General features: G+C 44.6%; 1 protein-coding gene across 3 annotated transcripts in view; it reads left to right on the forward strand.

The window, feature by feature from the left end:
* The window catches only part of DIS3L (DIS3 like exosome 3'-5' exoribonuclease), a 34,125-nt gene that overhangs the window by 5,485 nt on the left and 4,289 nt on the right, over nt 1-24,351 (forward strand). Inside the window, exons 1-11 of one of the 3 annotated variants that reach the window (XM_034994786.1) lie at nt 5,628-5,808; nt 6,309-6,437; nt 8,318-8,453; nt 11,273-11,449; nt 13,038-13,116; nt 13,984-14,163; nt 16,244-16,413; nt 17,811-17,972; nt 19,873-20,120; nt 20,667-20,759; nt 22,811-23,344. In XM_034994786.1, the coding sequence (XP_034850677.1) occupies nt 6,418-6,437; nt 8,318-8,453; nt 11,273-11,449; nt 13,038-13,116; nt 13,984-14,163; nt 16,244-16,413; nt 17,811-17,972; nt 19,873-20,120; nt 20,667-20,759; nt 22,811-23,344 (1,799 nt within the window). In that variant the 5' untranslated portion in view covers nt 5,628-5,808; nt 6,309-6,417. Of the gene's footprint in view, nt 1-5,627; nt 5,809-6,308; nt 6,438-8,317; nt 8,454-11,272; nt 11,450-13,037; nt 13,117-13,983; nt 14,164-16,243; nt 16,414-17,810; nt 17,973-19,872; nt 20,121-20,666; nt 20,760-22,810; nt 23,345-24,351 lie in introns of those variants that run through there. The other 2 variants (XM_034994785.1, XM_034994788.1) reach the window with 2 other exon arrangements.

Consider the following 24,351-nt stretch of genomic DNA (forward strand, 5'->3'; position numbering starts at 1 on the left):
GGAGAGGGAGAAGCAGGCTTCCCTCTCCCACTCCCCCTGCTTGTGTTCCTGCTCTCGCTATCTCTCTCTCTGTCAAATTAAAAAAAAAAAAAATCTTTAAAAAAAAAAAAAAAGAAAAGAAACTAGAAGAAGGCTGTGGCGTGGACGAGGGGTCCCAGGGATGTTGCAGGGTCGTAAGCTGGGTGGGATAATACATATAATCAGATTCCTATTTTGAAAAGACGATAGGCCATGGAGAAGAGGCTGTCACTTCAGTTCATGTGAGAGGTGCTGGTAACTTAGAGATGGAAAGAGATATTTCCAATGGCATCTTAATAGGTAAAAGTCTGTAGAACTTTCTCAGTCTTTAACGCCGAGAATGGAAAACATGTCCGTGCAGAATTTGTGCAGGAATGTTCATTGCAACTGTATTCCTAATAGCCCCCAAAATGGCAGTGGACCCAAATGTCCATCACCTGATAATGGTTACACAAAATGTACTTTACCCATACAATGGAATACTATCCAGCCATAACAGGAATGAAACACATATGCTATAACATGAAAACATTATGCTGAGTGAAAGAAGCCAGCCACACAAAGAAGTCGTTTTTGTATGATTCCATTTATATGAAATGCCTGAAATAGGTAAATCCTAGAGATAGAGAATAGACTAGTGGTTGCCAGGGTCAGGGGAATGTGGAATAACTGCTTAATGGATCTAGGTTTCTTTTTGGGGTGATAAAATGTCTGGACTTAGTGGTGATGGTTGCATAACTCTGTGACTATACAAAATGCTATTGAATTGTATATTTTAAAAGGATAATTTGAGGGGCGCCTGGGTGGCTCAGTTGGTTAAGCGACTGCCTTCGGCTCAGGTCATGATCCTGGAGTCCCAGGATCGAGTCCCGCATCGGGCTCCCTGCTCGGCGGGGAGTCTGCTTCTACCTCTGCCTCTCCCTGTGCTCTTGCTTGCTCTCTCTCTCTGTCAAATGAATAAATAAAATCTTAAAAAAAAAAAAATAAGTTGTAGGGCGCCTGGGTGGCTCAGTTGGTTAAGCGACTGCCTTCGGCTCAGGTCATGATCCTGGAGTCCCGGGGTCGAGTCCCGCATTGGGCTCCCTGCTCAGCAGGGAGTCTACTTCTCCCTCTGACCCTCCTCCCTCTCATGCTCTCTGTCTCTCATTCTCTCTCTCGCAAATAAATAAAATCTTAAAAAAAAATAAAAAAAAATAAAAGGATAATTTGAGGGGCGCCTGGGTGGCTCGGTCGGTTAAGCGACTGCCTTTGGCTCAAGTCATGATTCCAGGGTCTTGGGATCAAGTCCCGCATCAGGCGCCCTGCTCCGTGGGGAAGCCTGCTTCTCCCTCTCGCTCTGTCTTCCATTCCCCCCTCCCCGCCACTTGTGCTTTCTCTCTCTCTCTCAAATAAATAAAATCTTTAAAAAGGGGGAGGGATAATTTTATGGCATATGAATTATATCTCAGTTAAGCTGTTATTTTAAAAAAAAACCCATAAAACTTGGTAATGGAGTTAGATGTGTAAGGGGAGGGAGAAGGTGGTGTCAAGGCTAACACCAAGGTTTCTGGTTTACATAACTGGATAGAGAGAGCGAGCGCTGGAGGAGGTCCAGAGGGGTGGAGCTAGAGGTCATGAGTTTGAGGTTGTCTTTTTGAGGCTTCCAAATGGCAGTGCAGTTAGAGGGCATTCAGATGGTCCAAAATATACTCCATTGAAAATGTTTTAAAAGTACCATCTAGGGGCACCTGGGTGGCTCAGTCATTGGGCGTCTGCCTTCGGCTCAGGTCATGATCCCAGGGTCCTGGGATCGAGCCCCACATCAGGCTCCCTGCTCAGCGGGAAGCCTGCTTCTCCCTCTCCCACTCCCCCTGCTTGTGTTCCCTCTCTCGCTATCTCTCTCACTGTCAAGTAAATAAATAAAATCTTAAAAAAAAAAGTACCATCTAGGGGCATCTGACTGGCTCCGTCAGTAGAGCATGTGACTCTTGATCTCCAGGTCATGAGTTCAGGCCCCACACTGGGTGTACAGCTTACTTAAAAAAAAAAAAAAAAAAAAAAAGATACACCTAATATAAAGGAAAACACAAACTTTTAAAATTCTTGTGGAAAACTCAAGGACCTCTGAAAGTAAGTCTACCTAAGACACCCTAGCCGGGTTCTGCAAAAACTGGTTGAAGAAACACAGTATTGTACGTCTGCTGACTGGTTGTGGGATGCCCGCTTCTGATCCCCCAAGAATACAGTCAGCAGGGAGAGGGGATGTGGCATCTGTAGGTAAACTCACCATTGAGGGAAAATAGTACAAAAATCAATCTAAGGAAAGTAAACGTAGCCGTACCTGTAAGAAATTGAACTGTTTAAATAATAGAGATTTGGGGGAATGCTTAAGCCAGGCCAGGAAAACTAGGGTTCTTCTGTAAGACTGGAATTTTTAAAACTTCAGATCATTTTATTGTACTTGATTCTCTGAAACTGCTGTTCTCCTGTCATCCAGGCCAAACTTGTTGAAGGCGCCGTGATGCTCTTTGCCGGCTCCGGGCAGGATACTCATATATCTAACCCCATCGTACGCACCGCCAGCCCTGACTGGCAAAAATATGACTATATTGTATGTATGCCCTATTAAATTACAACCATAAGCCCACATGCCTACAGGACAACCCTACTGTCACACTCCGAGTGATTCACTCTTTCCTGCTTTCCCCATTAATATTCTTGTGCCATTTGTTCATCCATCTTATCCGGCTGATAGGTAGCTGATAAATGGAAGCATGCACGGCAAGTCTAATAAGGAAAATATATGGGAGCGAAACTTTAAATTGAGAACATTCTTTTTGTTAAGTTGCATATTTTGCTGTGTCGTCCCTCTAATTTGGTGGTAAACGCCCTGGGTCTGACTTGTGGAACATCAGTACCTGGGGGAGTTCAGGGCTGGAGAATCCCAGGGTCCAGAGTGTAGGTGTCATAACAAATCCAAGGATGTGTACAGAGCCTGGCAGAACAGTCACAGGGTTCTGCTAATGTCCGGGTGGGTCCTGACACACTGCTGGCTTGTATTTGGATCACTGTTGTCACAAGGAGTTGTGAGTTCACTTATGCATTTGGGAAACATTTATCAGGCACGTGAACTGCTCTCCTGAATTTTCTGTCCCCCTCTGCTCCCTTGGGTGCTTTGTCTCACTGACTCTCGTTCATCCCTCTCTCAGGTGTCACCTCTTCCCAGAGGCCTTCCCCGGCCCTGCCATGTTCTTGTCACACCCTGCACTTTTCCCCTTCATGGCACTTCTCCCACTGAAATGGGTGGTGGTTCTGGGGTTTTTTGGGTTTTTTTTAAGATTTTATTTATTTATTTATTTGAGAGAGAGAATGAGAGACAGCACGAGAGGGAAGAGGGTCAGAGGGAGGAGCAGACCCCCAGCTGAGCAGGGAGCCCAATGCAGGACCCGATCCTGGGACTCCAGGATCATGACCTGAGCCAAAGGCAGTCACTTAACCAACTGAGCCATCTAGGCGCCCTTTTTTTTGTTTTATTTTGTTTGGCCACTTAGCCTAGCCATTTTTTAAAATTGTGGTGAATGTATATAGCATAAGATTTACCATTTTAACCATTTTTAAGTGTAAAGGTCAGTGACATTGAGCACATACATTCACATTTCGTGCAACCATCACCACCATCCTCTCCAGAACTTTCCTCCATCCCCCTAAATTGAAGCTCTACACCCATTGAACACTATACCCATTTCCCCCTCCCCCAAGCCCCTGGCAACAACCATCCTACTCTCTGTCTCTATGAATTTAACTAAATACCTCATGTAAGTGGAATCATACAGTGTTTGTCCTTTTGTGTCTGGCTTATTTCACTTAGCATAATGTCTTCAAGCTTTATCCATGGTTTTTTAAGATTTTATTAATTTATTTCAGAGAGAGAGAGAGAGAGGGAGCATGGAAACACAAGCAGGGGGAGGGGCAGAGGGAGAGGGAGAAGCAGGCTTCCCGCGGAGCAGGGAGCCCGATGTGGGGCTCGATCCCAGGACCCTAAGATCATGACCTGAGCCAAAGGCAGACGCTTAACCACCTGAGCCACCCACGTGCCCCAAGGTTTATCCATGTTGTAGCATGTGTCAGAACTTCCTTTTTTAAGACTGAATAATATTCCTTTGTAGGTATACACCACATTTTGTTCATCCATCTGTTGTTGGACACTTAGATTGCTTCTTGGTTACCTTTGGCTATTGTGAAGAATCGTGCCATGAACATTGGTATAAGAATATCTTTGAGACCCTGTCTTCAGTTCTTTGGGGTATATGCCCAGAAATGCAGTTGCTGGGTCATGTGGTAGTTCTTGTTGGTTTTTTTTTTTTTAATTTTTGGTAGTTCTTGTTTTAATTTTTTTGAGGACTGGCTGATTCTGTCATGTTCACCGTGAGCAGGGTGCTGTGGATGAAGAGATGTCTAGATGGTGTCATCTGAGGGCATTCAGTGGAGCAAAAGACCCAGCACATAGAAGGAATGCAGCAAATGTTTGCTAAATGAAGGATGCTTAATACAGAAGAAAACTAACAAACAAATGAGTGCACTAAGTTCAGGTGCTTTTTTAGGGGTCTAGTAAATGTGATGGTCGATAAAGGGAGCAAAAACTATGGAAGATAAGATCAGGAAAAATAGGCAATATTTTTTTTCAGTGTTTTCTCTGAAATAATTACAGTTGTTTATGAAGTCTCTTCTAAAATCCTTTATTGCTTAAGAAATAAGTGCTCATTTTAAAAAATTCATGCATTACAGAAATGTGTAAAGCAGAAAGTGAAAGTCTTCACCTTACCACTGCGCAGGGATGGTGGCTGTAAGCGGGGTGGTGTAGACTCTCCTATGCATATTGTAAGACGTTTTATTTATTTCTTTTAAAGATTTTATTTATTTATTTGAGAGAGCGAGAGAGAGCATGAGCGGGGGGAGAGGGGAGAAGTAGGCTGCCTGCTGATCAGGGAGGCTGATGCAGGGCTCGATCCCAGGACCCTGGGATCATGACCTGAACCGACCCAGCCACCCAGGCGCCCCTCTAAGAGGTTTTAAAACTGACTTTAAATCTCTCTTTGTGAAGGTGGGAAAATTACGAATTATATGTTCTAAGCATTTCTGAGTTGGGGGGCGGGGCAGCCTTTGTTTGTACAAGTGGGATGCTGTTAAGGAAAGCTGCCATTCACAGACATGAAACTAAATCCTTTTGTTTATTATGAAATTGTAGAAGTGCTATTACTTGATGATTCTTTTAAAAATAGCTCAAAATTATAATTACTAAGAAAATAAAATCAGTGTTTCTTGTTTTCTGATTAAGTGTTAAGACGACACAGATATTGGTGATTAGCATTTATTTAAAGACGAGAAGTTGGAGAGTTCTGCCTTTGCTTTAATGAAAAGACTCTTTTTTTTTTTTAATCCACGGCAGCGGGCTGGAGGTGGGAATGGAAGGGCACAAGTTTTATATTAAAACACATGTTAAATGCCAGTCATCTGCCTTGGATAATTTATATGTTAATGTAACATCTGGTTTAATATCAGTCCATTTTTAAATAAACAATTGGCTTCCTTTAAGATAACTGTGAACATTTTCTGTATTTCATATTACCTAGACTATTGAAAGGCACCTTCTTAAAAAAGAAAAGAAGAGCATTGTCTTAGAAACTGACCCATGTGCGGCCACGTATTTGATGTGAGACTTTGGCTAGCATTACTGGAAGGATCTCCTGATGGGAGAAACCTTAAGGAGAAACCTTCATCTGTGTCTGACAGATGAAGCTAGCCCTCATTCGCGTAAGTGAGGCGGCTGCATAAATAAAATTCACAGATAAATCCCCAAACTTACTTCCTTTACATGTCCTTTTCCAGGCTTCCAGCAAAAAGTAAAATGTACTCATGCCTAATGCCATTTATAGAACAAAGTGAGGCACGAAAATAAAGTGCTAACCTCTGCTTGCCTCTGGTCCTGCCTGAGCCTTTGAAGAGGGGGCTGTGCGGGGCAGGGCCATATAATTCCGTAATAAATGGCCAGAAGTCTAGAAGGGGAAAGGGCGGGGTGATCGATCCACACGCTAATGAATGAGGTGCTGCCTGAGCACATTCTAGCAGGCGAAATTGAGAAACAACAGCCCAATAGTACTATGCGCTCCAAGGCCGATATAAATAAGTGTTTCTTGGGTTTTAAATAATCAGTCTTTTGTCTTAAAATGCCTCATCTTCTTTGATCCTTAGCAAGAGCTAGCAGTAGATGAGAGCCTGCTATGTCAGATTTATTTTTCTCCTCTGTGTCCCAGACAGTATAACAAATTGCGAAATCTCCTGAAGGATGCACGTCATGATTGCATTCTCTTTGCTAATGAATTCCAGCAGCACTGCTATCTTCCTCGAGAAAGAGGAGAATCCATGGAAAAGTGGCAGACCAGGTATGGCTGGGCGTTGGCCTGACTCTCTTTACTTTCTTTACCACTGGTTATCCGGGAGTTGATCAAAGTAGGATGCTAGAATAAACCGGCAGTTATTCTGGAACTATGATTAATACTGAAATGCTTAATGCGTCACTATTTTAGATACATTGTTTAAATACATGTATGTTTTAGAAATTGTCATAAGGGAGCCACAGATACTCAGAGTGAGTCAGCTGGCGTTTAATGCTCGTGGGGGGCGGGGAAGGTCCACTTTTAAGCTAAGATCATCTCAGTTTTTCTGGTATAGGTTGCTCTGATATCCCAACCAGTCTTGTTAAACTGAAACTGGTAGGTTAATTCTGGTAAAGCTGTTTTAGGAAGTATGGTGTCACCGTTTAGATCCGCCTAAAAGCAGAGCCTGAAGCAAGGAGTTGGGTGTGGGTTGTTGATGTGGGGGGCAATTCCCTGAAACAGGAGTGAGGAAGTGCAGGGCGTAAGACAGGAGGAGGGAAAGCAGTTAAAGATGTGTTACTGCTGTGGGAAACTGAGGCTCAGTCCTATTGGGAATCTCTGAGAAGCTGCACAGTATGTGCCTCAGAAGTTGTCTGGAAGGGCGGAGGCGAGGGTGGTAAAAGACTTTGGCCTTTAGCTGAGGGTCATTCTGCAGGGGTGATGACTCTACTCAGCGGGCCTGGGGTGGGATGGGAGTGCCGCCCAACTGCAACCGAAGTCAGAGGTGGGCCTGGGGCGCAGGTGCTGGGCCCCCATAGCCTCTGCTCTGCTCTTCTGCAGAGAGCCAAGGAGATCTTAAGCTCTCAAATGTCTTATCCATACAAAACATTTAAATCGTCTTTTTCCTTGTATTTCTTTGTCTATATAGCCATTAAATATTTAAATTCTCTAAAGTAAAATAAGCACTGATGCATACTGAGCCCTTAATTATAGTCCAAAGTTCCCACAGGGCCCAATACCAGAAAGGGAAAGCAAATTTTTCTCTAGATTAGGTCACACGTGAGTACTTAGAATGATCATACTGCCTAACTACACAGGCTCGTACAGTTTATGCTGGCTAATTTTTTTTTTAAGGACTTTATTTATTTGTCAGAGAGAGAACACAAGCAGGGGGAGCGGCAGGCAGAGAGAGAAGCAGGCTCCCTGCTGAGCAGGGAGCCCGATGCAGGGCTCGATCCCAGGACCCTGGGATCATGACCTGAGCCAAAGGCAGACGCTTAACTGACTGAGCCACTCAGGTGTCCCTGGCTGAAATTTTTTTTGACCTAAAACTGAAGGAACCTTACCTAGCATCTTACTTTGCAGAAAGGAGAACAGATGCCTACAGATACCGGCTGTCCTGAGTTTATACACATCACTGGAAACATCCAGCCTCGAACACACGTCTTCAGATCTAGGCTGTGTTTTCCAATTCCGGCTCTTTTCAGGAAGATTTCCAGATATTTCATGTGATTCCATAGCAGACCTTATTAGATTATGATCTTCAGCTATTTGCAGCCTAGTTTTGCTCTTAGCCAGACTTGGTTCGTCGTCTTTTCAACCGCACAAGCTTAGCTAGTCACCCGTGCGGTGCTGTGTGTCACAGCGTGCCAACTAAAAGGTAGGAAAAGAGCCTCCTGGTTTCCAGGCCATATCAAGAAATGAAAGAGGTTGCTGTGGCAGTTGGATGTCTTCAGGGAGAAGAGATGTCAGGTGCTTTCTGATTCATCTTTGTGTCCCCCAGAGTGCCGAACCCAGGGTGTACTTATAATAGGTGCTCGGGAATTAGTTGTTGAATGAACGAACGGTTGTCTGCATCGACTGAAGGGGAACAGGTTAAGAGCCAAGGGTGAGGCTCGAAACAGCAGCTTGTCTTGGGAGGGCTCACGTGCCCTTTGCTTTTCCAGGAGCATATACAATGCAGCCGTGTGGTACTTTCACCACTGCCAGGATAGGATGCCAATCGTTATGGTGACAGAAGACAAAGAGGCGATTCAGCAGTATGGAAGTGAGACAGAAGGAGTGTTTGTGATTTCTTTCAAGGTACTTCCATCTGTTGTGTCCATGAGTGTGTGTGTGTGTGTGTGTGTGTGTGTGTGTGTTCACTTACTCAGTGGTGCCCATAATGCTCTCGGGCCCAGTGGCAGTACAGAAAAGGGAAAATAACGAGTGAAGGAAGACTTCAACCAACGAGTTCCATGTCTTTGTTTCTCTCCAACTAAGCAATCTTGACCCCAGCAAATTTGGGCAAACTCCCTGTGACCGTAAGACCCACAGCATCTGAGACGTCAGCCCAGTAAGCCCCCTGTTGACCGAGAACTTGTCCATAGTTCTAACAGTAACAATATTAGGAGTGATGATGGTGAGATGAGGTTGGATCTTATAAAACTGCCAATATTCTCTTGTTTTGGACCTACAAAATGGCAGTTTTACATGGTTTCACCTAATAGTAATCGCCAACACTCATCTTTGCCAGGCACCGTTCTAAGTGGATTATTTCATTTAATTCTTGCAACAGGCCCACGAGGTAGATGTTATTGTCCATATTTTATTGACGAGGAAACGAAAGCACAGAAAGGCGAAGCAACTCGCACAAAGTCACACAGGTAGCAAGTGGTGGGACTAGGATTAGAACCCCGGAACTCTGACTCCAAAGCTCTTACCCACCCTGCTCTGCTGCCTCTCAAATTATTTTTCTGAGCACCCACGCAACATAGTTTTGAAGGCCAGCCTTGTTTTTCTGCTGTTGCTAGCTCTTCCCCACCTACGAATGTGCACCGGGGTTAGTAGGGATAGAGGAAGGGGTGAGGAGTGCTGGAGGAGAGCTGTCAGCTTGGTGTCCAGATCACAGACAGGAGCAGCGTTATTGGGGACCGTTCCTTGGGCTGTGTTGGCAACACAGTTCTCCTGGTTTGGGGGGGACCCTTTGAGAAAGTGGGATGGCTGTTAACCTCCCAATAGATTACTGATCTCGTGTGTCTGCCCCGTTGGCCAATCAAGTTCCCACGGTTGGTGTCCATTTTTTGATTCAGAACCTTGAATGAGACCCTCCATTACCCCTGTCTGTTCACAGAAAGTCAAATTGGATTTTGAATTGTAGATGCTATAAGAGTTCCCAGGTGCTTGTATTGCTAAAGATTTGCCAATAGAATTTTCTTGGCCCTGCTATAACAAAGTGTTCTAGCGTGCCAGAGAATTCCGGGGGCGCTGGATATTAATGATGGTGTCACTTGCTTTTTCTCTTGCTATACATCATGTCTTGTTCCTGCAGAGGACAGCTGACTAAAATTACATTTTTCTACTTTTTGTTAAAATTAGTTTTCTTTGTAGTCCAGTCCTAGAGTGCCATTTTATTGTGTATAGTGTCTCCTAAGCAAACTGTGTAACCGAGGGCTTCATAGAGGTGAATGATAGCAGGAAAAAGGAGACACTTGTGGAGTTCAGATGAGAAGGAAGGCCAGAATTTCCTGTGGGGACTTGAAGTGAGCTGGGAAGAGGGGAGACAAATCCTCGCGAAGAGGCGGTTCATAGTGGCAAAAGCCTGGTGGTGGCAAGTGACCATGGAGTCGGGGTACTGAGTCAGCACAGACAGAACTTCTCGAAGGACTCGGGAAAGAAAGGAAGTGATCTGAACAGGTCCCTGAAGTCAGTGGAAGAAATGCTGGCGTTGGCAAGAAGGAAAATGTGTTTTCTTTTTAATTTGAGGAAAGAGAATGTGCTAGACTCTACCTTAGACTTCAAGTTGAGTTAAAAACACCCGTAAAACTGATGTTATTCAGTGAGGGCCAACTGTTTGAGGGAGTGTGCTCTGGACATAGCACAGCCGGCCTCAACACTCCGTCGTCCTCTTGCGGGTGGTGCTGGGTGTTTGGTCTAGGGTCTCTCTGACGGAATTGCCCCCAAAAAATTGCACCAAAAGGTGCAATAACAGTAAGTCCACATGGAGGGGACCCTGACCACTTGTTTCAAAGTCACATTTTGTACCAGGTCATCACACTAATAGCAACGTCTACATGAGGAATGTTACCACATCCGTGGACGGTCCCCAAGACTCTGGGAGCTTAGGAGAGGAAGGCCTCAGAAGAACAGAAAACCTTTACTTTGCCCCTCTCTGCTTATTTGACATAGCCAGTGGTCGGGGGGAGAGGGAGGGAGGAGACGTTTCCACAGACACTTCCCTCCTTGCCATTTTTACGTGCTTATTTAAGTTTCTTAGAAATTTCAAACGTGGGGCGCCTGGGTGGCTCAGTCGGCTAAGCGGCTGCCTTCGGCTCAGGTCATGATCCCAGGGTCCTGGGATCGAGCCCCGCTTCGGGCTCCCTGCTCAGCGGGAAGCCTGCTTCTCCCTCTCCCTCTGCCTGCCACTCTGCCTACTTGTGCTGTCTCTCTATCTCTCTGTCAAATAAATAAATAAAATCTTTAAAAAAAAAAAATTTCAAACGTTTCGAGATGAAAAAAACAAAACAAAGAAAAAGCAAGACGAGAATGCACACAGAAGAGCTCTTCTCTCCATTCACTGCAGGCCATTGTCTGCAGCAATGAGATGCAGGTGAAGACAGGCAGAAGGACAGGGGCGTGCGTGCGTGCGTGCAGCGGCTGGGGGAGAGCAGGAGGAGATTCGAAAGTGCCAGTAAGCATTCCATGGTAGGAAGGGCCTCCCTAGGGTAATTCGGCCCAGCTTCAGGGCAGAGTGAGATGGTAGAAAACCAGCCAGTAATGTGAGGCTTGGGGAGGTAAGGCTCGCTGAGCGCCTCCTCCAAACCGCGTGCCCACAGTTCCCGTGCAGGACTTTTGGTGATACTCCCGCAAGGAAGCACCATTATCCTCTGACCACGTTTCTCTTGTGCCTTCATCAAATGCAGAATTACCTGGACAATTTTTGGCCCGACTTAAAGGCCGCCCACGAGCTCTGTGACTCTATCCTTCAGTCTCGACGGGAAAGAGAGAATGAGAGTCAGGAGAGCCACGGGAAGGAGTACGCAGAACATCTTCCCCTGGAAGTGTTAGAAGCCGGCATTAAGTCTGGTCGCTACATCCAGGTGAGGGTGGTCATGAAGCATTGGTGATGGCACCAGCCGGCATGTTTTCTTCTCTGCTTTACTGGCCTGTCACGGGCCTTTAATTTCAAAGGCCGTAAATAAAATGGGCATGAGTAAGCCAGGGCTGTCCGTGTTAAAGATGATTTGAGAGTTGTTCTTCCTGTGGACACCTTGCTCTCTGGTTTGGTGCTACTCTGTCTTCTTAATCGGGTTACATATTGAGCATCACGCAAGTAGTCTTATAAATGCCTCCACCTCTCTGGGAAAGAGAAGATATTTTTGAATCAAGGTATGGAGATCTGACAAAATTGTGAAATTAGTGAAATTTGGCTTCTTCACTCTTTTGTAATTTTCCTGCACCATTCAAGGGGTCTTTTGTGGTCCTTCAGGACCCAGAACCCAGAAGCTGTCAAGCTATCTTGAGAAGGAATCAGATAAAATTATTATTCAGATTTAACAGTTTGATGTGTCTGTGCACGCACGTTTTATCACATCAGTAGATTTGTGTATCCATCACCACTATCAAGGTACAGAAGTGTTCCATCGGGAATTTTACATTTTTGACAAGCAGCTCAGACAGTTTTTATGCAGGTCAAAGTTTGAGAATACCATGCTGAAGTCCCTCCCTAAAGTGTGGGTATTCTTTTTTTTTAAAGATTTTATTTATTTATTTGACAGAGAGAGACACAGCGAGAGAGGGAACACAAGCAGGGGGAGTGGGAGAGGGAGAAGCAGGCTTCCCACTGAGCAGGGAACCCGATGTGGGGCTCGATCCCAGGACCCTGGGATCATGACCTGAGCCAAAGGCAGACGCCTAACAACCGAGCCACCCAGGTGCCCCTAAAGTGTGGGTATTTTAATTATTATTATTATTATTAAGAGAGCGTAGGGGTGGGGCAGGGGCAGGCAGAGAGAGAGGGTAAGCGAGAATTGTGAGCAGGCTCCATGCCCAACAGGAAATCAAGGGTCAGATGCTTAACCAATTGAGCCACCCAGGTGCCCCTAAAGTATGGGTATTTTAAATGAATATGCCTTGAGGGGCGCCTCAGTGGCTCAGTCGGTTGAGCGTCTGCCTTTGGCTCAGGTCGTGATCCCAGGGTCCTGGGATCGAGCCCCGCATCAGGCTCCCTGCTCAGTGGGGAGCCTGCTTCTCCCTCACCCACTCCCCCTGCTTGTGTTCCCTCTCTCGCTGTGTCTCTCTCTGTCAAATAAATAAATAAAATCTTTAAAAATAAATTAAATAAATAAATAAATGAGTATGCCTTGAGTGGCTAATGCTTCCAACTTGCTAGTAAAGTTTACGGCATTCCAGGGAGGATATTTGAGGAAGAAGATTTTTTAAAGACCACTCATCACTTAGCTAAGATAGATCCTGGCACTTTCAACACCTGGTGTAGCCAAGAATAGTTCAAAATGATGGTATGTTCTCTGGAGAAAAGAAACCTTGGTGATGAATATTTTTCCTAAAGGAAGGGATCCTAGACCTTAAAAGAATATTTTGGGGATATTTTCATAGACCTTTTAAAAACTGTACCTTTGGAGGCAAAGTGGACAGAAATTTTTCAGTTGATTTTTGTTGTGATTTCAGGGAATCCTGAATGTCAACAAACACAGGGCACAAATAGAAGCTTTCGTTCGACTTCAAGGAGCCAGCTGTAAAGATTCAGGTTCAGTATAAGCCTTACCTAAATTTCCATACCACATCTTTATTATGAAATTACACAGTAAAGAAAGCAAAGCTGAAACTGTCGCGTTGAATATGCCAGTCAGATTACCCCCACTCTGGGTGTGCAGGATCCCGGATTGGTGATTTCCCCCCTTGCGTTTTATCTGATTTTATTGCAATCAGTTTTTAAAATTGAGAACAGCTAAATTTTATTGAGTATCCACTCTACCTCAGGTACTGTTCTAAGCACTAAATGTAGATATCATCATTGTTTTCCCCCTTTTCTTCGTGAGGATACACAAGGTTACAGGTGAGGAAGGTGTCATACAGAGAAGCAAAGTAACTCGCCCGAGTTCACACATCTGGTGAGCAGTGGGGCTGAGTCTCCTTCGGAGGCAGTTTGGCTGCGATTTTAAGACACTGCCCTGTGCAGCCTTACTGGAATAATTTTAAAAGTGATAAAAATGAAGATGATGTGTAAATAAGCTGTATCATAACAGAGTGTAGCTCTTAGGTCTTCAGTGGCAGGGAGCAAAACACCCTGGAAGTCGAGGGAACGTGGCTGGATGGAAGGAGAAGGAGAATTTCTCCCGCTGTCTGCTGCTCGGGGGTCTGGCGGGATCCGTGGTTCATCGGCCCGCTCACCACTCCCTGGCTGCGTGGCCCCTGACGGCATGTGACACAATTCCAGCATGGGCTTACGTAGGCGGGTGCAGGGAGCGGCCACCTGCTATAAATATGGGCAGAGTTTGATCTCCCCTTTGAAGGAGGAAGCTTTTCTCTGCAGGGCCACTGATTAGATGTCCAATGCATTATGTGTGGCATTCCCCTGCGGCTTTATGGGGTTTCCATGTGCCCGCCCAAACAGGTTTAGTCAGTGACATCCTCATCCACGGGATGAAGGCTCGAAACCGCTCGATCCATGGAGACGTGGTAGTCGTGGAATTGCTCCCTAGAAACGAATGGAAAGGAAGAACGGCCGCCCTGTGTGAGAATGACAGTGAGGACAAGGCCTTGGGAGACCCCCCGAGTGAGCCCATGCCCACAGGTGAGCCCGCTGGCAGGCCTCCCTGTTTCCGGTTTTCCCGTGGGAAGTTTATTTGTCCTGTCTGTAACGATCCAGAAATGCTACAGTTATTAAGGTTCATTATCGTTTCCTTTCCTCCATTACCCATTGCCCCTCTCTGCAGATTGATGTTATTCTCCTCAGCATCCAAATATGCCGTCATATCTCCCATCCTAGAACAGAACAAAACCCCAAATCCTCTCAAGTCCCACATCCCCTCCGGCTCCTGCCCTTTTCTCTGCTTTAGTGTACGACGAGACTCAGTGAAACCCCTAACCCTGCGTTCTCTCAGCTTCCTCTCTACCCACTGTCTCCCGAAGCCGCTACATTCAGCCGCCCACACCCGCAGAAACCCTTGACCTGACCTTTTGTCAAGGGCACCAGTGACAGCATTGCCTGTAGCCCTGGGCGCCTGTAACCCTCGGCAGCATTTGGCCAACAGATCACTGCCTCATCTTGGGCTTCTGGGTGCTTCGCCTCCCCTGCTGGGTGCTCCTTCTCGGTCCCTTTGCTTGAGCTTCTCCATCTTAACGGACCTCCGGGAGGCACCTGGCCTCCTCGCGGAATGTCCTTCAGTCCTCTCGCTCTGTTTCTCCAGCCCAGACCCCCTGCTCAGCCTCCAGTGTGGTCTCCTCAGTTGTCCATGTGGCATCTTCCCCTGAATGTCCGATGGGCACCTCCCACTTAGCATGCCTAATAACAAACTCCTGATTTCTACCCCCAAACCTGCTCCTCCCCGAGTCTTCCCCCTCTCAATAAATGGCAGGTTCATTCTGTACGTGGTCAACCCAAAGGCCCTGGGATTTACCCTCCACTTTTTCTGTCACTCATCAGCAAGGCCTGGCAGGCTCTGCCCTCTGTGTGGCCTGTCCCGCACCCCGCCGCTCCTCTCCTGACCGGGTCCGCGAGAACCCCTTGACGTGGCCATCCCAGCCACTGCCTCACTGGTCTCCCTGCTCCCCCCCTCGCTCCCAAATGGCCTTTTCTCCACACGGGAGCCAGCCACAGGGGTCCTTTTAAAGGTCTTTGGGTCCAGTCATGTCTCTGCTGTAAGCCGTCCAGTGACTGCTTCCTGTTTCTCTCAGAATAAAATCCGAAGTCTTTACCGTGGCCTACAGGGTCCCGCTGGCTTGGCCTGTCTTCTGTCACTGTCCTCGTCATCACTGTGCTCCTGCCACATTGACCGACTTGTCCTCTCACCGCTGAAAACGAGCTTTCCCCAAACCTCCTCATGCCAGCCTCCCTCACTTCAAGTCTCTGCTCAGATTGTCACTTCATTTAAAATAGCTGCCATTGCGGACCCTGTGTCACTCTTGGTCACCTTACCCTACTTTGTATCTTCCTTAGCAAACACCACTACCGTCCATGTATTTACTTTTTATTGTCTGTTTCCCACCCCTACAGACACCCAAACTAGAACGTCCACTCCAGAAAATCAGGGACTTTGTTCTGATACTGAGACATTCCCTGCACCTAACAGGGCCTCATACCTGGTAGGGGCTCAATCAATCAGTAGTTAAATAGTCAAAAGATAGCACTTTTAACTATTAAAGTTTGTTTTTTCTTGACCTCAGTCAGTGATGCTGGAAAGTGTTGTATGTCAGACTTAACGATTTGCATACTTCATTGTATATAGTGTTGGCCCAAATGATCTTGACTGGTGGGAAAATGCAAGAAAGACAGTGAATATGCACAGGAGAGGACATAAGTTAAAAAAGTAAAACTCACTGGCTTTTCCCAACATCCTCAACCTGAGATTGATAAGAGAAGGGCAAAAGAGAAAGTGGAAAGTGGGACTGATGGATGCTAAGTGTCACATCAGACCCCACAGCAGAAAGGGCAAACTGATGATGTTATAAAAAAAATTATCTTTCAAAAAATTAGCCATCTTAATATAAAATGCCAGGAAGGCAAATGTTTAAGCATCTCTACTTGTGTAGAATGTGCTTGATACAAATGGGACGTTGTGTTTCCTGTTTTCTTCCTCATTGCTGAACTAGTCAGCATCCAGAGACGTAACATCTCACCAGTTAAGGCCTTATTTTGTTTTGTTTTCCCAAAGGCAGAGTGGTGGGCATCCTTCAGAAGAACTGGCGGGATTATGTGGTGACATTTCCGTCCAAAGAAGAGGTCCAGTCTCAGGGCAAAAACGCTCAGAAAATCCTAGTTACACCTTGGGATTACAGAATTCCCAAAATCCGCATTAGCACTCAGCAAGCAGAAGCGCTCCAGGTAGCTGACGTACTTCTCCCCTTTTCCTCCTGTCTTTGCCAGCCTTCCAGCTCTACCAGGAAACGCAGTTAATGCCTTTGCATAAGAAGGGATAAATTATTGATGGCATCTGGCATCTCAAGATCCTGTTTTTTAAAAATTCTAAGTATATAGAACCATCTGTTAAGCAGTCCTTGGTTAATAAATGGAGGCCAGAGAGAAACTGTCCTAGAAAGAGCTGTGTAGGACATACATTATCCGGCTGTCCAACACAGAAACTTCCAATAGATACGCTTTGCCAACACTAACAAGCTTTCTTCCAGCCAGTGATATAGAAATACGATCCCTCTGCCCTTATGATATAGTGGTACTTCACCGAAGTACCACTGAGACATTCCCTGCACCTAACAGGGCCTCATACCTGGTGGGGATGATATAGTGGTACTTCACCGAATCGATTATCCATAAAGGAATATAGCACTGGAGAGAAGACGTAAACAAGGAAGTTAGGAATAAACCTTTACTGTGGCGAAGAGTACGAGCATGGCCCAATTTCATTTGCCTGATGTTTTGCAGTTGGTAAATGAGACCTTGTAGCAGGACGTCCCGAGCCAGAGCCAATAACCGGGTCTTTGTGTACCCTTTGCATCCTTGGAAGCCTTCTGCAGGCTCTCTGAGGCCAGTTTCAACCCTCGCTTTCCAAACCCGTGGTTTGCTGGAGTTTGGGGGCAGTGGGGTTCAGTTCACACTGACCCCTCCTTCCCCACCAGAAGATGCCCTTAAAACTGAGAAAGTAACTTCAAAGAAAGTAGAAAGCCGGGACACCTGGGTGGCTCAGTCGGTAGAGTGTCTGCCTTCGGCTCGGGTCATGGTGCCAGGGTCCTGGGATCGAGTCCCTCATCGGGCTCCCTGCTCCGCGGGGAGCCTGCTTCTCCCTCTGCCTCTGCCTCTCTCTCTCTCTCTCTCTCTCTCTCTGTCTCTCATGAATGAATAAATAAAATCTTTTAAGAAAGAGAAAAAAAAGAAAGTAGAAAGTAACTCCCACACTGGCAAAATTGAGATTTTTGTTTTGAAATGGAATTTGTACTATGCACAATGGGGTTTTCCTTCGTGTTGCAAATGTTAACTAGAATATGTCACAGTTGGCTTTCTTTAACAGACTAAAATTTGCAGCCTGTTTATTTGATGTAGAGAGGTATTGCCTCCTTCCAAAGCATTGGGCCAATCACTTACACAACCATCTGGCAATTTAGTAAAACAGCAAGAATCAAAACAAGAAGCAAAACCCACTGTTAAATCGGCCACTCTTTTTGGAGCTTGCTGCTGTGTATCTTGTTTATCTGGTGCTTCTGATTGACCCACTTAATTCCTGGTGCTGGGCTGGTGGGTTTCTTTTTTTTTTTCCTCTTTTTGTGCAGGACTTCCGGGTGGTTGTACGCATCGATTCCTGGGAGTCGACATCTGTGTATCCAAATGGACATTTTGTGCGTGTTTTAGGAAGAATCGGGGACCTGGAAGGGGAAATCGCAACCATCTTGGTGGAAAACAGTATTTCGGTTGTCCCTTTCTCCGAAGCTCAGGTCCGGTTTCCCAGAGTCCTTTGGTCTAGTGAAGGACATTCTGTGTACAGTTTCTTTTTGCATTCATTTGTTGTTTGTTTCATCGTTAAGAAGAAAAATCTCTGTACTGTGTAACCACTCATGAAAGCCACAGATAATGGAAGCCTCTCACTCCTCTCTATCCTGTGTGTGGACCAGACTGAAGTCAGCTTCGAGTGCATAGTTAGTTTCCCAGAGGCTCACAGCTCTCAAATTTTTACATTTTCCAACTGTGCTTAAAAATGGTATGTCAGTGGCTTATTGTCAGTATACATCCATCGCCAGCAGCTGCAAGGTGCCTAGTTGCAGACCCCACTGGGCTCCACTCCCTGTCCTAATCACTCACCCACAGGCCTGCACAGAGCCACGGGGAGCGGCTTCTTGGGTTCCACGTATCTCTGACCTGAGGGTCAAAAAATAATGCTCTTGAAACAGTTTTTGTAACCTTTGCAGAAAACACAAAATTCAATAAACATAAAACATTAGCTATTTCCATCACTTTATGATCTTTTAAAATCCTCATAAATCTTGTTTATTAGTCTTGCATAACTAGATCCGTAGCATGCCCGTGCTATTTTCTGTTCTGCTTCTTTCACTTAAAATTATTTCTGTGGGGCGCCTGGGTGGCTCAGTCATTAAGCGTCTGCCTTCGGCTCAGGTCGTGATCCCGAGGTCCTGGGATCGAGTCCCGCATCGGGCTCCCTGCTCTGCGGGGAGCCTGCTTCTCCCTCTCCCACTCCCCCTGCTTGTGTTACTGCTCTCGCTATCTCTCTCTCTGTCAAATAAATAAACAAAATCTTAAAAAAAAAAAAATTATTTCTATGTATTGACATAGCTACTTTGTAGTTACAGCAAATTATTGCATATCGATGTACTCTGCTTGGCTTTAAGTCTTCCTCGATTGTTGGACATGGGGCTGTTTAATTTTTCAGTAGTAGAAGAAATGCTACTTCAAACATTTTTATAAACATTGCTTTTTTTTTTTTTTTTTGCCTCTTGCATCATTTTTCTTGGGATGTAGTCCTTAAAGTAAGATTACCAAGTCAAAGGGCATAAAAAATTTAAGTGGCTTTTATTTATATGGGCAGATTGTTCTCCAGAAAAATTGGACCAGTTTGCATTGCCGACAAGAGCGTATGGGTGTTATTTTCATTATAGTCTTTGACAGAACAGTAGCTATAATAGTAAAATATTTTAGAATATTTTACATTATTAAATTTTTATGCTTAACATTGGTTTCTGGAAATTATTTGTTGACTTGTTTTGACAGCTCTTAGTGAAAATGTTAGAATAAAATAAAGCATGGATTAGACTTCACAGGACTAGAATTTTCTCTTCCCGTTTAGCCTACTTAACTGCAAATTGATGGCCTAAACAGGTAATAATAGAGAGAAAGTGCCCTAGATTGGTCCTGCTTAAATTATCTTTAAGGAATAGGCTTTTAGTACTTGGGACATGTTGATTTTTTTTTTAGGGCTTGCCTTGAATTAAAAGCTCAAGTACATTTAAACAAGTGGGTCATTTGAAAATGGGGAAGAGGTTGTGCTCTTTATAAGCCACCATTCATCCTTGCTGTGGCCTCCATAACTAAAGAAGCTGCCGGAAACTGGCACATTTCCTGCCAAACTGTAAGGGTCCTCAAGGGCAGGGGACTTCGTCTTTCCTATTGGCTCCTGACCTTTCCAGAACCTAGCGCAGTTCCTGACACACATTAGGCACCTAATAAATAATTATTGATTGAAAGAAGGAAACAAGTTTATTGCAAAAGGTAACAGGGAATGAATGGGATTTCTATGAGGTTGCAGTGAGAATGTTCCAGAGCAGATTTTCACAGGAAGCTTATGGTGCGAGAATTGCTGAATATCTGACTCTCGTCATACAGATGTGTGAGATGCCAGTCAACACACCAGGAAATCCCTGGAAAGTGAGTCCTGAAGAGGAACGAGAACGGAAAGACTTGAGGGAAACCCATCTTGTGTTCAGCATTGACCCAAAAGGCTGTGAAGATGTGGACGACACGCTCTCAGTCAGAACCTTAACTAATGGCAACTTGGAACTTGGGGTCCACATTGCAGACGTAACGCACTTCGTGCCACCAAATTCTTATATCGACATTGAAGCTAGGACAAGGTAATGTCTTTAGACACCAGCAGTGTATTTGTGACTCTAACCTATTCCATAACTCCCGAGTTTCAGAGTCTCAAAACAAAGATTTCCCAGTTTTGTGCAATTCTGCAAATCCCTTCTAGGAAAAAAAAAAAATGGAGGTCCACTTCCCCTTTCCCTTTAGAGAAATAGTTTCTTGATCAATTTACCTTTCCTTTTTTTTAACAGAACCTTTTCAAACCCACTTTCCTTCTAAAGTACAGTGAGTTAAATTTTTCCTGTATGGATACTATTCTCTATAAGTACTGGCTCATTACACTCGAATTTTTCCTAGACAACTAAGATTCATGTCACTTTTTCTTTCTTTTTATTGTCTGAATATTGGAAGAATATTCAGCCCAAGGCAGTCCCCCTTAGTCCCCTTGATTACCCAGTCTGCTGCACTTTATGAAACAGCAAGTCTTGGGGGATCTGCACTGAGGATGTGGCCCTTTACCTCCCCACGGCCCCTGCAGTCAGCCATTGTGCTGCTGAAGGTCATGCACCCACCCTTGTATGTGTCATTCACAGGGCCACCACTTACTATTTAGCAGACCGTCGCTATGACATGCTGCCCTCCATCCTCAGCGCTGACTTGTGCTCTCTTCTGGGAGGCGTTGATAGGTGAGTTTGTTCATGATTTTTTTTTTTTTAATCACCAGGGCTTGTCTTGGCCCTTCTGTGATGCCTAGTGCTTTTGCTTCTGGCCTCTTTCTCCTCTTCTTTTGAATATGCTCTGCCCCCTGCTCTCCACCCCTGATTTCCCCCTGTGCCCGCTGCGCCACTTATTTGTAGGCAGCTTTATTTCTCTAGCCTTCCCTTCCCTTCCCCTCATCTTTTCTGCCTGTCTAGCTGTGAGGCCGCTTCTCCCTCCGTTGTTGGCTTTTTAAACTCAGCTAAAGTCTGGGAACAAACGCGGACGATTTTGTGCATATATATTCCCCAGTTGAGGCTGTTTTGCATGAGGATCATGAACTTAGGGAGTTTTTTGTTTATTTGTTGTAGTTAACATTTACATCTATCTTTGAATACATATAAAACCATATAGTCCAGAATTTATAGGTTCCAAAAGATATTTAGTGAAAGGCTCCCCTCCTATCACTTTCCCCCAGTCACCAATTTCTTTTTATTTTATTTTATTTATTTGGGAGAGAAAGCACATAAGCTGGGGGAATAGCAGAGGGAGAGGGAGAAGCAGGCTCCCCACTGCACAGGGAGCCCGACGCAGGACTCAATTCCAGGACCCTGGGATCATGACTGGAGCAGAAGGCAGACGCCCAACCGATTGAGCCACCCAGGCGCCCCCAGTTACCAATTACTTACGTATTTTTCTAGACATAATGCATATACACACAAATGTGGACATGTGGTCTCTCTTTTATATACAAATGGTGACGTTATATGTATATATGCTGTTCAGCAGCTTGCTTTTTATTTCTCTTAATGTAGCTTGGAGATCAGCCTATATTAATAACAGTTGCTTATCTATGGAAATTTGGATTGTTTTCAGTCTTTTGCTATTACAAACAAAACTGTACCGAATTACATGGAACATAAGTCATTCCACATTTTTAAAATACCTGGAGGATAAATTCCTAGAAGTGGAATTTCTGTGTCAGAGGGTATATGCATTTGTGTTTACATAGATGTAATCAAATTGCCCTCCATAAAGGTTACACCAGTTATATTCCCACCACTAATGTGTGAAAACGCTTGTTCCCCCCAACAGCCTTGCCAGCACAGTATTTTGTATTTTTTTATCTTTGACAATTTGAGATGAAAATGGTATCTTACTTAGGTGGTTTTAATTTGCACTTTTCCTATTAGTAAATTTAAACATTTTTGTGTATGTTTAATACTCATTTATGTATGTATTTTCTGTGAACTATTTCATGTTCCTTTCCTTTTTTTTTTTAGTTTTCCATCTATTTGTAATTGATTTATAAGAACTCTTTACATATTAGGAAAATTAGCCCTGTGTTTTTTATATGAGTTGCAAATGTTGCATATGTTTTTAAACAGAGTGATTTGATGGTAAAGTGGTTCTTTACTAAATGAACTTTTTGCTAATTAACCTACCATCGAGAGTGATATGATAGTTCAGTATTACTCTGTAAGATTTGAAAGGCTTTCTTCTTTACTAGAGAGCCCACCAGACTTAACTCTATCAGTCCTATGCTAGTTTAATCAAAATGGAGAACTGTAAGCTTATGTTTGTAACACTACATGTGAACTAATTTCAGATTTGCTCAGAGCTCAACAGAACCTAGTCTAACTTTGTTGTTTTAATTTTAAATAGTTTTTGGAGTTTTGGTGGAGTGTTTGGATTGAGACATTGGTCCAAAAACCTGTAGCATTGTCATTTCTTTTAAGTTACATCCAGGGTCTAGTTCTACTTACTTCAAAAATGGAAGAATTAGGGGTGCCTGGGTGGCTCAGTCGTTAGGCGTCTGCCTTCGGCTCGGGTCATGATCTCGGAGTCCTGGGATCGAGTCCCGCATCGGGCTCCCTGCTCAGCGGGGAGTCTGCTTCTCCTTCTCCCACTCCCCCTGCTTGTGTTCCCTCTCTCGCTGTGTCTCTCTGTCAAATAAATAAATAAAATCTTTAAAAAAAATAAAAATAAATTTAAAAAAAGGAAGAATTGAATAATGATGTTAGCCTCACTGGTTTTGTAGGTACGCCGTAAGTGTCATATGGGAATTGGATAAAACCTCCTATGAAATTAAGAAAGTGTGGTACGGCAGAACCATTATTCGATCAGCATACAAACTGTTTTATGAAGCAGCCCAGGAACTGCTCGACGGAAACTTCCACATTGTTGATGATATTCCAGAGTTCAGAGACTTGGATGAGAAGAGCAGACAAGCCAAGCTAGAGGAGTTAGTGTGGGCCATTGGCAAGTTGACGGACATAGCGCGCCACATCCGGGCTAAGCGGGACCATTGCGGTGCCCTCGAACTGGAGGGGGTAGAGATTCGTGTTCAGCTGGATGAGAAAAAGAACATCCACGACCTCATCCCCAAGCAGCCCCTGGAAGTCCACGAGACGGTGGCCGAATGCATGATCCTGGCCAACCACTGGGTAGCCAAGAAGATCTGGGAGAGCTTCCCTCATCAGGCCTTATTGCGCCAGCACCCTCCTCCACACCAGGAGTTTTTTTCTGAACTGCGAGAATGTGCTAAAGCAAAAGCCTTCTTCATAGATACACGGTAACTCCTGCCTTGAGGGGGCAGAGGGATGCAGGGAGTGCTGTACACTTACTTATCTTACAGTAGTTCCTAAAATGGGACAGCCGGGTCTTTGACTAAGACTAGAAAACTTCTTGGCTCTCTTCATTTACTATAATGTAGGTATAGAGATTAAAATTAAAATGAGTTTATTTAGACATAATTTTGATCCACTACGATCTGTAAGGCGGTATTAAGGGACCTGTTACCCTTGGTTTAATTTCATAGACCCCTTAGGCAAATACCAAGAAGTAATCCTATTTATTTCATTACTTTAAAAATGCAGCTTATCTTTGAGGCAATATCATCCTAAAACACCACACCGATGATAAATTTATACCATCCCTTCATAGAATGAGACAGCTCTGTTCACCCCCCTCCAGGATAAAAGATTTTCCCTATTAAAAATGATGTACAGGGACGCCTGGATGGCTCAGTCGGTTAAGCGTCTGCCTTCGGCTCAGATCATGATCCCAGGGTCCTGGGATCGAGTCCTGCATCGGGCTCCCTGCTCCACGGGGAGCCTGCTTCTCCCTCTGCCTCTGCATCTCTCTCTCTGTCTCTCATGAATGGATAAATAAAATCTTAAAAAAAATAAAAATTAAAAAAAATAAATAAAAATGATGTACAGGGGCACCTGGCTGGCTCACTTGGTAGATCATGTGACTCTCGATCTTGGGTCGTGTGTTCAAGCCCCACAATGAGCTTACTTAAAAACAAAAAAATAAAATAACTAAAGGGTAAGTTTAAAAAATGATTAGTATAGAGGATTTTTTTTCAATATTTTGTTTCAAATAACAGGTGCTATTTAAAATATCTTCTATTTATTTACCAAAATGGATTTTTTTTTTTTTTTGCCTCTGTCTGTGATGTATCTTTTGTTGGTTTATTTGGTGGGTGAGTGCCTGGGTGAGCACCGTGTGTGGGGGGCTCACTGGGTAAGGGCTTTCAGATATCTTGTATCATTTGTATTTTACAGATAGGGAATC

This window comes from Mirounga leonina, unplaced genomic scaffold, assembly GCF_011800145.1.
Source record: "Mirounga leonina isolate KUSES-001 unplaced genomic scaffold, KU_Mleo_1.0 Mir_91, whole genome shotgun sequence".
In the NCBI taxonomy this organism is placed as follows: Eukaryota; Metazoa; Chordata; class Mammalia; order Carnivora; family Phocidae; genus Mirounga; species Mirounga leonina.